The sequence below is a fragment of the Ambystoma mexicanum genome, chromosome 11 (genome assembly GCF_040938575.1).
Source record: "Ambystoma mexicanum isolate Mex_15411 chromosome 11, UKY_AmexF1_1, whole genome shotgun sequence".
NCBI classification, from domain to species: Eukaryota; Metazoa; Chordata; class Amphibia; order Caudata; family Ambystomatidae; genus Ambystoma; species Ambystoma mexicanum.
In genome coordinates this window covers 1,477,904,720-1,477,921,264 of record NC_090934.1, presented here as the reverse complement: position 1 = coordinate 1,477,921,264, position 16,545 = coordinate 1,477,904,720, and the positions used below count along the sequence as shown (strand labels likewise).

At 57.8% G+C, this 16,545-nt stretch overlaps 1 protein-coding gene across 2 annotated transcripts in view; it reads right to left on the bottom strand.

The window, feature by feature from the left end:
- Positions 1–16,545, bottom strand: part of FES (FES proto-oncogene, tyrosine kinase) — a 474,871-nt gene that overhangs the window by 241,611 nt on the left and 216,715 nt on the right. For both annotated transcript variants that reach the window (XM_069625186.1, XM_069625187.1), the window contains exon 3: positions 3,298–3,471. In XM_069625186.1, the coding sequence (XP_069481287.1) occupies positions 3,298–3,471 (174 nt within the window). The remainder of the gene's footprint in view (positions 1–3,297; positions 3,472–16,545) is intronic.

Below are 16,545 nucleotides of genomic sequence, written 5' to 3'. Positions count from 1 at the left end.
ATTGCTGTGGTCCATGATGAGCTGCTCTGGAGTTTTTTAATTTTGAAATTTTAGTGTTAATGTCTTCGAATGATTCAATCGTGTCCCAATACACTTGTGCAACATGGTTGTCCTTTAAGGTACATTCGTCTTTAATAAAGAATAGCTTGGCAAAATGTTTTACACAAGTAGCCTCGGCTACCCCATTTGCTAGCTTTACATTTTGGGAGGGAACCTCATTGTTCAGGATTGACCAAATTTCTCTTGAGTTTTGGGCCACAATTAATTTTAACATCGAAGCCCCTCGTTCCTGATCTCTCATTGAGGCAAAAGATTTTTTCCAATTTCGATATTTTTGTTTTCTTTTTTTTAATCAGTAAAGAATTTAATGCACCGCAGTTTTTCTTCCGTTTTCTTATGTCTTTCCATAATTTCTTTTTTTTCTGTGCAAATCGTTGTACTCCACATATGTTTATGTTGTGCATTATTACTTGTTTGCCCACCTTGAGGGAGTCGGAATTGCATCAACAAGGGAGTATAGTTTACCAATGGATCCACGTCAGCGTTTTTTGCTCGTATTAAGTTGGTCATGTTCGTAATCTGTTTTCTGTTTATTCTCAGGCGGTTTCCTGCTAGATTTATTTCTACATTGCTTTCGTGCATCCTGTCAGCATTATTTTGTTCCGTTAGCCAAAGAAGCACTAAGGCATTAGGATCGCTTCTTGTCATTGTTTTTATTGCTAGTTCTAGGACTTGGTCCCAGAGATTTAGAGACACCCAGATGTAATCCAATGTTTTGTGTAAGCCCATATTGTGCCACGTGGAATGAGGTGGAAAGTCAACAGGTTACATTTCCATTCGTCATGACACAATTTCGCATTTCCATAGCTTGAATCCAGCTTTTGCATCTAGTTGAAGCAGTTTGACCTGTAGTAGGGCTTGCGTTTGGTTGAAGTGGTGTGTCGATTAGATCTGCAAGATTTAAATCACCACATATTATAATCTTTAGGTCTGTGTATTCTAGTTGTCCTTGGTCAATTATTGATGTTATTGAGTTAATGAAGTGTTTAGTAGAGATCTTTACTGGATTCCAGTATACGTTGATTACCAGCATATATTTCAGTTTTCCCACTGCATGAAGTTTTAGTTGTAACAGTGTGCCTCGTACAAAGGGGTTTGGGTTCTTTGATTCTATAACTTCCCAGCCTTTCCCTTGTTTGACCATCGTAATTAACCCTGAATAGGGTCTCCCAAAGCTGTTTTTGACTGCGAAGTTTGCTAGAATAAGGTAGCCGTCTCTCGTGGGGGTCTCGCGCAGCCACGTTTCTTGCAGACATATAATCAGGTTTGATTCCAGGTATATAGAGAACTCGTTGAAAAGGTGACCAAAACCCCTTGTGTTCCAGGATATGACTGTTGAACGGTCCTTCTTGCATTCAATTCATTGCCAAGCTGGATTTCTTTCGGATCTTCGATCAAGGATGCTTACTTTTCTTTTCAAGTCCACATTGCCACTGGAATTAAAGGAATTTGTGGAGACATATTCAACAATCTTGATGTCTGATAACTGGGCTATCAGTGACCAATCGTTTGGTGTTGTTACAAGCTTTATATACTTCGGGAGTAGACCTCACAGGTTTGTCAGGCAACATTGTTGAAATCCATGATAAGGAGCTTGGCTGCTACTTGAGGACCCGGGATAGAAAATTTGGCAGATTCTCACTAAAATCAGTCGAAATTATGTACAACCCAAATAATCGTGGCAAGGGCTGTGCATGGGGCGGAATTTGTGGAGGAGGGTTGGAATAGGACCAAGCTGGAAGCACGCACGTAGAAGAACATCCTGGGTCTTCCATTAGGGACTCCATATGCTGCAATCCGTCATGAACTTGGAGTGGTCTCTCTACAGGCTCGCATAGAATGGCGACGTCTTCGGTTATTTAGATCCATTTTGGTACCACCTGAGAGTACTCTCTGTATATCACTTTATTTATTAATTTATTTGTGTAATATACATATACCCAAGTTGGTTTTGTATATACAATATAAACCAATACAATGCGATAAAAAATATTAGCACAACGGATACTATACAACTATTATACAATATCTCAATCACTTAATGAATTGTGGATGAGCCGTGCCTCCAAGGGTTTGAATGCTTGGGCTGCTCTTAGCTTGTCTCTTAGCTTGTCGATATTCGCCAAAGTTGAGTCTTGCGAAGATAAACTAACGTACTTCCCACGTAGGGTTAAGAAAAAGGTGAAGGAATAGGACTGGATGCGAACAGAGAAAAGAAGGTGGGCCACAAAGTGTTTGCTCATTTCCAATTTGACATTAAGGCACAAAACACGTTAGAGCCGTACTTAGAAAATCATCCCTCTCTCTAGAGCATGCAGCAGGGCGGCGCTGAAAAGCAAGTCGAACCTGTTTCGCACCCTAGACGTACTGGGAGCCAGAGCTAAACTTCCGAGGCAGGAGAGACGATGCCGTTATTGCAATGGGGAAACATCTCAAGAGAGCCTGTACGGCCTTGAGCACCCGTCGGTTCAAATGTCTGAGGGTTGGCGGACAAAGGCTTCTATGACCTGTTGGAAAGCAACGTGGCATTGTCTGCTCAGTAACTCAGGAGATAACACTCTTGGAAGCTGCAATTAGAGACCTTGACCTAATTCTCACAGAATGAAAAGTGCAGCTCCTTTTTTAGACTATGCTGTGAGTTTCTAGTTCACTGTCCATGCAAGGAGTTCATGTCTACACATAGTGTATTTCTGTGCATCTCCTCGTCTATTGGATTTTGTTGTGACATATCTTAACATCGACATCTTGCTGTGATATTTGAGATGTTTGTAGGTGCTGAGTCCATGGTGGGAAGCGAGGGGAACTGTGTTGGATGAATGGAATAATGCAATGTTTTATCCATCCCTATGCATGAACTTGTTGATACCCCTGAATGTTCCTTGATGACTCCCCATTACTGTATTAACTCCTTTTTTCACAACGTATGGATATGTATTTTTCTCCAAAATGGCTGTTTCATTGTTTTAATCTCTTATCGTTATCATTGCTGTTTAATTTGTATTTAACGTTGATTTGTGGAAAGTTGAATGATAAACTATAACACAATAAATCAATAAGAATAGATGGATTGGGTTGGGGGCCCAGGGAAGTCTACTCTCCCAGGCCGCCACGCTGCTGTGCGGTGACGGCTGTAGCTTGGTGCAGGCCACCATGGCTTCTCAGAGGGAGACATGGCTCTGGTTTGACCCCCATGTCACTAGGACCCCCCGGGCCACACCGGTACCTGCAAGGTCTCACCTTGATGAAGTCCTGCTGCAGCTGCTGCCACTGCTCGCTGTAGGCCTTCTTGAGCTGCTGCTTGTCCCGGAGGAGGATGGCCAGCTTGCTGAGGGGTCCAGCAGTCAGGTCCTCGGAATGCTTCCGCAGGATGTGGCTGAGGTTCTCCGTCTGCTGCACCACTGAGGACCAGGACTGCCATGCCAAGGGAGAGGTGGAGAGAAGATTGCAAATTAGAGAGGAGTCCTGGGATTCAGAGCGAGACAGGGGTGCAGGAAAACCGGGAGCAGTGGGCACCACAGTGGATGGGAGCAATGCACAAGGGCTCAAACAGTTGCACCAACCAATGCTTATTGGATCCATGAGTTTCTTTAACTATGTGACACTGATCAGTAACCATTTCATCCAGACAGTAGAAAAACATGGAGGGATTTTGCTAATAAAAGACTGAAGAGAATGAACAGGTGAGCTTTTAGACACTGCAGTGCGGGTTCCAGGGGAACGCAGTGCACTTCTCAGTCTAAATCTAAGGGGTGCAGCAGCTCATGAGACACACCAGTTATTACGCCATCGCTGGTCACCCGGTGATAGTAGCTGGGCGGGGAATGAGGCATCAATGCAATGCATTCAGATACAGCCAAGAAAAACATAGGTCCTCTACAAGAGAGATAAGGAAATGTGCCCGAGCCCCCCGCTGTGCACCCCGGGTTACTATACAGAGAAAGCGCAGAACATTTCAGTGAACTGTAGATATCCTTAAGAATCTTAGTATATATTCAACAACACATTCAAAGTCAACAAAACAAATCTAGATGCCTTTGTATAGTACCTCTCTCAATGCCCTTGTTCATTTGCTACAGCAACACGTGTTTCACTCTCAAAAGCTTCCTCAGGGCTTAACAAGGGAATGGTAACTGTAAAGTTTATAATCCAATAACCGTATTATAAACAACATGTTTACAGAGATCTCCTGTTACACAACTTGTGTCAAAATACAATGTATATCAATGAGTCCATTATACACACAGGGACTCCCTGTCATCTTATGAGTATATCAATGAGTCTATTATACACACAGGGGCTCCTGTCATCTTATGAGTGTATCAATGAGTCCATTATACACACAGGGGCTCCTGTCATCTTATGAGTGTATCAATGAGTCCATTATACACACAGGGACTCCTGTCATCTTATGAGTGTATCAATGAGTCCATTATACACACAGGGACTCCTGTCATCTTATGAGTGTATCAATGAGTCCATTATACACACAGGGGCTCCCTGTCATCTTATGAGTGTATCAATGAGTCCATTATACACACAGGGACTCCCTGTCATCTTATGAGTGTATCAATGAGTCCATTATACACACAGGGGCTCCCTGTCATCTTATGAGTGCAATGTGACAGGGTCTGTAATCTGATCCCTGCCAAGGGTTGGGGACCCCATCTCAGCCTGCGGTCAGAGGCCTTGCAAAGTGGTAACCAGAGCCATTCCTACCCCAGAGGGTGGAGGTGGCAGTGGGGAGGGCCCCAGTCCCTTCCCTTTGTGCCATTCCAATTGCTGATAGTACCACTCTTGATCCCACCATACCCCTTTAAGAAGATGTGTTTTCTTTGTTTGTAGAAAACCACATGTACCAGTATTCCTGGCGGATCACCCCCGTCAAAGAAGACCAACGTAGCCTCCAGGGAGATGCCTCTCCAATGGCAACGGAACGACAATGACCCGCTATGCAAAGCAGCCCTGAAGTGAAACCGAGCGGAAGCCTGGACCGCTGCACACTGCTCACATGTACCGACTCGCTCCCCTGCAGACCAGCAGTGGAGTGGCCCCAAGCGGATCGCTGGAGCCCTGACACAAACGGAGCATTGTGTAGCCCGGGAGGCCATTGACAAAAACCAGAGGACCTGCAGGAGGAAAAGGTGCAGACCAAGCCCCCTTTCCATGCATTCACTTGGCTGTGACCCCCTACCGGGAGGGCAAGAAGGGCACCAGTGAACTGGCATCCAAGTGGGAGAAGGTGGCAGGGTGATAAAAAGAGGAACAGGAAGGTGTGGGTTGTGCGGGTGAGGTCAAAGGCGGCAAAGGTGGTGGACCAGAGCCAGAAGAATGATGTGGAAGAGTGTGGAGGCCATTTCTAAAAAAGGTGAGGTATTGGTTTGTAGGCAGAGTGGTACTCTGCAGTGAATTTGTGTGCAAGTAATGTGGGTGAAAATAGGAGTGGGAAGATAAGGAGTGGGTGATTGGGTGATTAAGTGGACAGAGAGTGAATGAGTAGCAGTGGAGGGTGGAGTGGCAGCAGTGGTGTGGAGAGAGGATGGGAGGAAGGAAGTAGCACTAGAGTGGAGAGGGAAGAGTAGTAGTAGAGTGCAGAGGGGAGAGGAATGGAGTAGGGAGAGTAGTATTGGTGGGAGAAAGGAGAGAGGAACTAGCAGAGGGTCAAAATAGGCAGAACCAGGGAGAGACAGGAGGGGAGGGATTGGAATAGAGGGCTAGAGAGTAGAAGGAGAAAAGGAGACAGAGAGAGAGAGCGAGAGAGGGAGAGGAAAATAAGAGCACGAAGGAGCAGAGACAGCTGCGTAGACCAGGGCGTCTGGAAGATGCAAACTTTAACCATCTCCTGGGACAATCCTGCGCAGTAACCCTGGATTGGTCCCTCAGGGAGGCCGGAGAGAAAAGGCCTTTGCCGGTTCCTGATCAATAGAACCAATCCTGGAATCGAGGGAAGCCAAGGCGAGGGTGAGACGGTCTATCCTGAGATGAGAGAGGGAGAGAGGGAGGGAGGGACATCCATTAGGAAATAATAAAACCCTTGAGCCCCGTCAGGGAGTTGGTGTGTTCTTGAGGCGCCTGTGACAGTCTTGGAGTCATGGGCGCGGGGGGCGGGAGGGGGGAGGGGGGACGGATATGCGTGGACATCACGGGCTGTGGACTTCATACATGTAACTGAATATATCTAAAGCTTCTTAAGCCTATGTTTATATCAAGAATATATTTTATATTCTCTCTTTCAACTTTTACTAACTGGAGGTTTGCGCAGAGTAAGGGCATTCAGGCACATTTCCTTAGTTTTGCTAATATTTCATAGGGCATAGGCTGGCATGTCCCTTACCTAGCCCAGCAGGCAGCACCGCCAGGCATTAGAGGTACCTTGAGACCAGGCAAATGACATGTTACCACCTGCTCTTTTCTTTACGCGGGAACACAATTATCCATTGAATACCTCGTGCTATAATGGTCCTGTGGTAAAATAGCATTACAGGCCAGGCTGCAGGGCCCCACTGGCCAGAGCCAGGCAGACCAGAGTGCAGCAGGATTGGCCCCACGAGAGCTCAAGGGCATTACAGGCCAGGCTGCTGGGCTCCACGGCCAGAGCCAGGCAGACCAGAGTGCAGCACAGGCCCCACGAGAGCTCACAGGCATTAAAGGCCAGGCTGCAGGGCCCAACAGGCCAGAGCCAGGCAGACCAGAGTGCAGCACTGGCCCCTCGAGAGCTCACGGGCATTAAAGGCCAGGCTGCAGGGCCCAACAGGCCAGAGCCAGGCAGACCAGAGTGCAGCACTGGCCCCTCGAGATCTCAGGGGCATTACAGGCCAGGCTGCAGGGCCCCACTGGCCAGAGCCAGGCAGACCAGAGTGCAGCAGGATTGGCCCCACGAGAGCTCAAGGGCATTACAGGCCAGGCTGCTGGGCTCCACGGCCAGAGCCAGGCAGACCAGAGTGCAGCACAGGCCCCACGAGAGCTCACAGGCATTAAAGGACAGGCTGCAGGGCCAAACTGGCCAGAGCCAGGCAGACCAGAGTGCAGCACTGGCCCCTCGAGAGCTCACGGGCATTAAAGGCCAGGCTGCAGGGCCCAACAGGCCAGAGCCAGGCAGACCAGAGTGCAGCACTGGCCCCTCGAGAGCTCACGGGCATTAAAGGCCAGGCTGCAGGGCCCAACAGGCCAGAGCCAGGCAGACCAGAGTGCAGCACTGGCCCCTCGAGAGCTCAGGGGCATTATAGGCCAGGCTGCAGGGCCCAACAGGCCAGAGCCAGGCAGACCAGAGTGCAGCACTGGCCCCTCGAGAGCTCAGGGGCATTACAGGCCAGGCTGCAGGGCCCCACTGGCCAGAGCCAGGCAGACCAGAGTGCAGCAGGATTGGCCCCGCGAGAGCTCAGGGGCATTACAGGCCAGGCTGCAGGGCCCCACATGCCAGAGCCAGGCAGACCAGAGTGCAGCAGGATTGGCCCCACGAGAGCTCAAGGGCATTACAGGCCAGGCTGCTGGGCTCCACGGCCAGAGCCAGGCAGTCCAGAGTGCAGCACAGGCCCCACGAGAGCTCACAGGCATTAAAGGTCAGGCTGCAGGGCCAAACTGGCCAGAGCCAGGCAGACCAGAGTGCAGCACTGGCCCCTCGAGAGCTCATGGGCATTAAAGGCCAGGCTGCAGGGCCCAACAGGCCAGAGCCAGGCAGACCAGAGTGCAGCACTGGCCCCTCGAGAGCTCACGGGCATTAAAGGCCAGGCTGCAGGGCCCAACAGGCCAGAGCCAGGCAGACCAGAGTGCAGCACTGGCCCCTCGAGAGCTCAGGGGCATTATAGGCCAGGCTGCAGGGCCCAACAGGCCAGAGCCAGGCAGACCAGAGTGCAGCACTGGCCCCTCGAGAGCTCAGGGGCATTACAGGCCAGGCTGCAGGGCCCCACTGGCCAGAGCCAGGCAGACCAGAGTGCAGCAGGATTGGCCCCGCGAGAGCTCAGGGGCATTACAGGCCAGGCTGCAGGGCCCCACTGGCCAGAGCCAGGCAGACCAGAGTGCAGCAGATTTGGCCCCACGAGAGCTCAGGGGCATTACAGGCCAGGCTGCTGGGCTCCACGGCCAGAGCCAGGCAGACCAGAGTGCAGCACAGGCCCCACGAGAGCTCACAGGCATTAAAGGTCAGGCTGCAGGGCCAAACTGGCCAGAGCCAGGCAGACCAGAGTGCAGCACTGGCCCCTCGAGAGTTCAGGGGCATTACAGGCCAGGCTGCAGGGCCCTACTGGCCAGAGCCAGGCAGACCAGAGTGCAGCAGCATTGGCCCCGCGAGGGCTCAAGGGCATTACAGGCCAGGCTGCAGGCCCCACTGGCCATAGCCAGGCAGACCAGAGTGCAGCACAGGCCCTGCGAGAGCTCAGGGGCATTACAGGCCAGGCTGCAGGGATCCACGGCAAGAGCCAGGCAGACCAGATTGCAGCACAGCCCCCGCGAGAGCTCAGGGGCATTACAGGCCAGGCTGCAGGGCCCCACCGGCCAGAGCCAGGCAGACCAGAATGCAGCACTGGCCCCTCGAGAGCTCAGGGGCATTACAGGCCAGGATGCAGGGTCCCACTGGCCCGAGCCAGGCAGACCAGAGTGCAGCAGGATTGGCCCTGCGAGAGCTCAGGGGCATTACAGGCCAGGCTGCAGGGCCCCACTGGCAAGAGCCAGGCAGACCAGAGTGCAGCAGGATTGGCCCTGCGAGAGCTCAGGGGCATTACAGGCCAGGCTGCAGGGCCCCACTGGCCATAGCCAGGCAGACCAGAGTGCAGCACAGGTCCCGCGAGAGCTCAGGGGCATTACAGGCCAGGCTGCAGGGCTCCACGGACAGAGCCAGGCAGACCAGAGTGCAGCACAGGCCCCGCGAGAGCTCACAGGCATTAAAGGTCAGGCTGCAGGGCCAAACTGGCCAGAGCCAGGCAGACCAGAGTGCAGCAGCATTGGCCCGCGAGAGCTCGGGGGCATTACAGGCCAGGCTGCAGGGCCCCACTGGCCATAGCCAGGCAGACCAGAGTGCAGCACAGGCCCCACGAGAGCTCAGGGGCATTACAGGCCAGGCTGCAGGGATCCACGGCAAGAGCCAGGCAGACCAGATTGCAGCACAGGCCCTGCAAGAGCTCAGGGGCATTACAGGCCAGGCTGCAGGGCCCCACCGGCCAGAGCCAGGCAGACCAGAGTGCAGCACTGGCCCCTCGAGAGCTCAGGGGCATTACAGGCCAGGCTGCAGGGCCCCACTGGCCAGAGCCAGGCAGACCAGAGTGCAGCAGAATTGGACCCGCAAGAGCTCAGGGGCATTACAGGCCAGACTGCAGGGCCCCACTGGCCATAGCCAGGCAGACCAGAGTGCAGAACAGGTCCCGCGAGAGCTCAGGGGAATTACAGGCCAGGCTGTAGGGCTCCACGGCCAAAGCCAGGCAGACTAGAGTTCAGCACAGGCCCCGCGAGAGCTCACAGGCATTAAAGGTCAGGCTGCAGGGCCAAACTGGCCAGAGCCAGGCAGACCAGAGTGCAGCACTGGCCCCTCGAGAGTTCAGGGGCATTACAGGCCAGGCTGCAGGGCCCTACTGGCCAGAGCCAGATAGACCAGAGTGCAGCAGCATTGGCCCCGCAAGAGCTCAGGGGCATTACAGGCCAGCTGCAGGGCCCACCGGCCAGAGCCAGGCAGACCAGAGTGCACCACAGGCCTCGCAAGAGCTTAGGGACATTACAGGCCAGCCTGCAGGGCCCCACCGGCCAGAGACAGGCAGACCAGAGTGCAGCAGAGGCCCCGCAAGAGCTCAGGGGCATTACAGGCCAGGCTGCAGGGCCCCACCAGACAGAGCCAGGCAGACCAGAGTGCAGCAGAGGCCCCGCAAGAGCTCAGGGGCATTACAGGCCAGGCTGCAGGGCCCCACCGGCCGGAGCCAGGCAGACCAGAGTGCAGCACAGGCCCTGCGAGAGCTCAGAGGCATTACAGGGCAGGCTGCAGGGTCCCACCGGCCAGAGCGAGGCAGACCAGAGTGCAGCACAGGCCCCGCGAGAGCTCAGGGGCATTACAGGCCAGGCTGCAGGGATCCACGGCAAGAGCCAGGCAGACCAGATTGCAGCACAACCACCGCGAGAGCTCAGGGGCATTACAGGCCAGGCTGCAGGGCCCCACCGGCCAGAGCCAGGCAGACCAGAATGCAGCACTGGCCCCTCCAGAGCTCAGGGGCATTACAGGCCAGGCTGCAGGGCTCCACTGGCCAGAGCCAGGCAGACCAGAGTGCAGCAGGATTGGTCCTGCGAGAGCTCAGGGGCATTACAGGCCAGGCTGCAGGGCCCCACTGGCCAGAGCCAGGCAGACCAGAGTGCAGCAGGATTGGCCCCGCAAGAGCTCAAGGGCATTACAGACCAGGCTGCAGGGCCCCACTGGCCATAGCCAGGCAGACCAGAGTGCAGCACAGGCCCCGCGAGAGCTCAGGGGCATTACAGGCCAGGCTGCAGGGCTCCACGGACAGAGCCAGGCAGACCAGAGTGCAGCACAGGCCCCGCGAGAGCTCACAGGCATTAAAGGTCAGGCTGCATGGCCAAACTGGCCAGAGCCAGGCAGACCAGAGTGCAGCACAGGCCTCGCGAGAGCTCGTGGGCATTACAGGCCAGGCTGCAGGGCCCCACTGGCCATAGCCAGGCAGACCAGAGTGCAGCACAGGCCCCGCGAGAGCTCAGGGGCATTACAGGCCAGGCTGCAGGGATCCACAACAAGAGCCAGGCAGACCAGATTGCAGCACAACCCCCGCGAGAGCTCAGGGGCATTGCAGGCCAGGCTGCAGGGCCCCACTGGCCAGAGCCAGGCAGACCAGAATGCAGCACTGGCCCCTCGAGAGCTCGGGGGCGTTACAGGCCAGGCTGCAGGGATCCACGGCAAGAGCCAGGCAGACCAGATTGCAGCACAACCCCCGCGAGAGCTCAGGGGCATTGCAGGCCAGGCTGCAGGGCCCCACCGGCCAGAGCCAGGCAGACCAGAATGCAGCACTGGCCCCTCGAGAGCTCAGGGCATTACAGGCCAGGTTGCAGGGATCCACGGCAAGAGCCAGGCAGACCAGATTGCAGCACAACCCCCGCGAGAGCTCAGGGGCATTACAGGCCAGGCTGCAGGGCCCCACCGGCCAGAGCCAGGCAGACCAGAATGCAGCACTGGCCCCGCGAGAGCTCAGGGGCATTACAGGCCAGGCTGCAGGGCCCCACTGGCCATAGCCAGGCAGACCAGAGTGCAGCACAGGCCCCGTGAGAGCTCAGGGGCATTACAGGCCAGGCTGCAGGGCTCCACGGACAGAGCCAGGCAGACCAGAATGCAGCACAGGGCCAGCAAAAGGGTTCACAGGCATTAAAAGCTCAGGTTGCTTGGCCAAACTGGCCAGAGCCAGGCAGACCAGAGTGCAGCACTGGCCCCTCGAAAGTTCAGGGGCATTACAGGCCAGGCTGCAGGGCCCTATTGGCCAGAGCCAGGCAGACCAGAGTGCAGCAGCATTGGCCCGCGAGAGCTCGGGGGCATTACAGGCAAGGCTGCAGGGCCCCACTGGCCATAGCCAGGCAGACCAGAGTGCAGCACAGGCCCCACGAGAGCTCAGGGGCATTACAGGCCAGGCTGCAATACCCCACTGGCCAGAGCCAGGCAGACCAGAGTGCAGCAGCATTGGCCCGCGAGAGCTCGGGGGCATTACAGGCCAGGCTGCAGGGATCCACGGCAAGAGCCAGGCAGACCAGAGTTCGGCACAGGCCCCGCGAGAGCTCACAGGCATTACAGGCCAGGCTGCAGGGCTCCACCGGCCAGAGCCAGGCAGACCAGAGTGCAGCACTGGCCCCTCGAGAGCTCAGGGGCATTACAGGCCAGGCTGCAATACCCCACTGGCAAGAGCCAGGCAGACCAGAGTGCAGCAGGATTGGCCCAGCGAGAGCTCAGGGGCATTACAGGCCAGGCTGCAGGGCCCCACTGGCCATAGCCAGGCAGACCAGAGTGAAGCACAGGCCCCGCGAGAGCTCAGGGGCATTACAGGCCAGGCTGTAGGGCTCCACGGCCAAAGCCAGGCAGACCACAGTTCAGCAAAGGCCCCGCGAGAGCTCACAGGCATTAAAGGTCAGGCTGCAGGGCTAAACTGGCCAGAGCCAGGCAGACCAGAGTGCAGCACTGGCCCCTCGAGAGTTCAGGGGCATTACAGGCCAGACTGCAGGGCCCTACTGGCCAGAGCCAGGTAGACCAGAGTGCAGCAGCATTGGCCCTGCAAGAGCTCGGGGGCATTACAGGCCAGGTTGCAGGGCCCCACTGGCCATAGCCAGGCAGACAAGACTGCAGCACAGGCCCCGCGAGAGCTCAGGGGCATTACAGGCCAGGCTGCAGGGATCCACGGCCAGAGCCAGGCAGACCAGATTGCAGCACAGGCCCCGCGAGAGCTCAGGGGCATTACAGGCCAGGCTGCAGGGCCCCACCGGCCAGAGCCAGGCAGACCAGATTGCAGCACTGGCCCCCCGCGAGAGCTCAGGGGCATTACAGGCTAGGCTGCAGGACTCCACGGGCACAGCCAGGCAGACCAAAGTGCAACACGGGACTCGCGAGAGCTCAGGGGCATTACAGACCAGGCTGCAGGGCCCCACTGGCCAGAGCCGGGCAGACCAGAGTGCAGCACAGGCCCCGCGAGATCTCAGGGGCATTACAGGCCAGGCTGCAGAGCCCCACCGGCCATAGCCGGGCAGACCAGAGTGCAGCACAGGCCAGACGAGAGCTCAAGGGAATTACAGGCCAGGCTGCAGAACTCCACCGCCAATGCCTGGCAGACCAGAGTGCAGCAGAGGCGCAGCGAGAGCTCAGGGGCATTACAGGCCAGGCTGCAGGGCCCCACCGGCAAGGTCCAGGCAGACCAGAGTGCTGCACTGGCCACCTCGAGAGGTCAGGGGCATTACAGGCCAGGCTGCAGGGCCCTACTGGCCAGAGCCAGGCAGAACAGAGTGCAGCAGCATTGGCCTCGCGAGAGCTCAGGGGCATTACAGGCCAGGCTGCAGGCCCCACTGGCCAGAGCCAGGCAGACCAGAGAGCACCACAGGCCCGCGAGAGCTCAGGGGCATTACAGGTCAGGCTGCAGTCCCCACAGGCCAGAGCCAGGCAGACCAGATTGCAGCACAGACTCCGCGAGAGCTCAGGGGCATTACAGGCCAGGCTGCAGAGCCCCACCGGCCTTAGATGGGCAGACCAGAGTGCAGCACAGACGCTTCGAGAGCTCAGGGGCATTACAGGCCAGACTGAAGGGCCCACCCGGCCAGAGCCAGGCAGACCAGAGTGCAGCACAGCCCCATGATAGCTCGGGGCATTGCAGGCCTTGCTGCAGGGCCCCACTGGCCAGAGCCAGGCAGACCAGAGTGCAGCACAGGCCTTGCGAGACAGGGGCATTACAAGCCAGGCTGCAGCGCCCCACCGGCCAGAGCCAGGCAGACCAGAGTGCAGCACAGACCCCGCAAGAGCTCAGGGGCATTACAGGCCAGGCTGCAGAGCCCCACCGGCCATAGCCGGGCAGACCAGAGTGCAGCACAGACCTCGCGAGAGCTCAGGGGCATTACAGGCCAGGCTGCAGAGCCCCACCAGCCATAGCCAGGCAGACCAGAGTGCAGCACAGGCCCCGCAAGAGTTTAGGGACATTACAGGCCAGGCTGCAGGGCCCCACCGGCCAGAGACAGGCAGACCAGAGTGCAGCAGAGGCCCTGCAAGAGCTCAGGGGCATTACAGGCCAGCTGCAGGGCCCACCGGCCAGAGCCAGGCAGACCAGAGTGCACCACAGGCCTCGCAAGAGCTTAGGGACATTACAGGCCAGGCTGCAGGGCCCCACCGGCCAGAGACAGGCAGACCAGAGTGCAGCAGAGGCCCCGCAAGAGCTCAGGGGCATTACAGGCCAGGCTGTAGGGCCCCACCGGACAGAGCCAGGCAGACCAGAGTGCAGCAGAGGCCCCGCAAGAGCTCAGGGGCATTACAGGCCAGGCTGCAGGGCCCCACCGGCCGGAGCCAGGCAGACCAGAGTGCAGCACAGGCCCCGCGAGAGGTCAGGAGCATTAAAGGCCAGCCTGCAGGGCCCCACCGGCCATAGGCAGGCAGACCAGAGTGCAGCACAGGCCTCACGAGAGCTCAGGGGCATTACAGGCCAGGCTGCAGGGCCCCACTGGCCAGAGCCAGGCAGACCAGAGAGCACCACAGGCCTGCGAGAGCTCAGGGGCATTACAGGCAAGGCTGCAGGGCCCCACCGGCCAGAGACAGGTAAACCAGAGTGCAGCAGATGCCCCGCAAGAGCTCAGGGGCATTACAGACCAGGCTGCAGGTCCACACCGGCTATAGGCAGGCAGATCAGAGTGCAGCACAGGCCTCGTGAGAACTCAGGGGCATTACAGGCCAGGCTGCAGGGTCACACCGGCCAGAGCCAGGCAGACCAGAGTGCTGCACAGACCCCACGAGAGCTCAGGGGCATTACAGGCCAGGCTGCAGGGCCCCACCGGCCAGAGCCAGGCAGACCAGAGTGCAGCACAGGCCTTGCGAGAGTTCAGGGGCATTACAGGCCATGCTGCAGGGCCCCACTGGCCAGAGCCAGGCAGACAAGAGTGCAGCACAGTCCTCGTGAGAGCTCAGGGGCATTACAGCCCAGGCTGCAGGGCCCCACCAGCCAGAGCCAGGCAGACCAGAGTGCAGCACAGTCCTCGTGAGAGCTCAGGGGCATTACAGGCCAGGCTGCAGGGCCCCACCGGCCAGAGCCAGGCAGACCAGAGTGCAGCACAGGCCTTGCGAGAGCTCAGGGGCATTACAGCCCAGGCTGCAGAGCCCCACCGGCCAGAGCCAGGCAGACCAGAGTGCAGCACAGTCCTCGTGAGAGCTCAGGGGCATTACAGGCCAGGCTGCAGGGCCCCACCGGCCAGAGCCAGGCAGACCAGAGTGCAGCACTGGCACTGCGAGAGATCAGGGGCATTACAGGCCAGGCTGCAGAGCCCCACCGGCCAGAGCCAGGCAGACCAGAGTGCAGCACAGGCCTCGCAAGAGTTCAGGGGCATTACAGGCCATGCTGCAGGGCCCCACTGGCCAGAGCCAGGCAGACAAGAGTGCAGCACAGTCCTCGTGAGAGCTCAGGGGCATTACAGCCCAGGCTGCAGGGCCCCACCAGCCAGAGCCAGGCAGACCAGAGTGCAGCACAGTCCTCGTGAGAGCTCAGGGGCATTACAGGCCAGGCTGCAGGGCCCCACCGGCCAGAGCCAGGCAGACCAGAGTGCAGCACAGGCCTTGCGAGAGCTCAGGGGCATTACAGCCCAGGCTGCAGGGCCCCACCAGCCAGAGCCAGGCAGACCAGAGTGCAGCACAGTCCTCGTGAGAGCTCAGGGGCATTACAGGCCAGGCTGCAGGGCCCCACCGGCCAGAGCCAGGCAGACCAGAGTGCAGCACAGGCCTTGCAAGAGCTCAGGGGCATTACAGGCCAGGCTGCAGGGCCCCACCAGCCAGAGCCAGGCAGACAAGACTGCAGTACTGGCCCCAGCGAGAGGTCAGGGGCATTACAGGCCAGGCTGCAGGGCCCCACCGGCCAGAGCCAGGCAGACCAGAGTGCAGCACAGGCCTCGCGAGAGCTCAGGGGCATTACAGGCCAGGCTGCAGGGCCCCACCAGCCAGAGCCAGGCAGACCAGAGTGCAGCACTGGCCCCCGCGAGAGCTCAGGGGCATTACAGGCCAGGCTGCAGGGTCCCACCGGCCAGAGCCAGGCAGACCACAGTGCAGCACAGTCCTCGTGAGAGCTCAGGGGCATTACAGGCCAGGCTGCAGAGCCCCACCGGCCAGAGCTGGGCAGACCAGAGTGCAGCACAGGCCCGGTGAGAGCTCAGGGGCATTACAGGCAAGGCTGCAGGGCCCCACCGACCAGAGAAAGACAGACCAGAGTGCAGCACAGGTCTTGTGAGAGCTCGGGGGCATTACAGGCCAGGCTGCAGGGCCCCACCGGCCAGAGACAGGCAGACCAGAGTGCAGCAGAGGCCCCGCAAAAGCTCAGGGGCATTACAGGCCAGCTGGAGGGCCCACCGGCCAGAGCCAGGCAGACCAGAGTGCACCACAGGCCTCGCAAGAGCTTAGGGACATTACAGGCCAGGCTGCAGGGCCCCACCGGCCAGAGACAGGCAGACCAGAGTGCAGCAGAGGCCCCGCAAGAGCTCAGGGGCATTACAGGCCAGGCTGTAGGGCCCCACCGGACAGAGCCAGGCAGACCAGAGTGCAGCAGAGGCCCCGCAAGAGCTCAGGGGCATTACAGGCCAGGCTGCAGGGCCCCACCGGCCGGAGCCAGGCAGACCAGAGTGCAGCACAGGCCCCGCGAGAGGTCAGGAGCATTACAGGCCAGGCTGCAGGGCCCCACCGGCCATAGGCAGGCAGACCAGAGTGCAGCACAGGCCTCGCGAGAGCTCAGGGGGATTACAGGCCAGGCTGCAGGGCCCCACTGGCCAGAGCCAGGCAGACCAGAGAGCACCACAGGC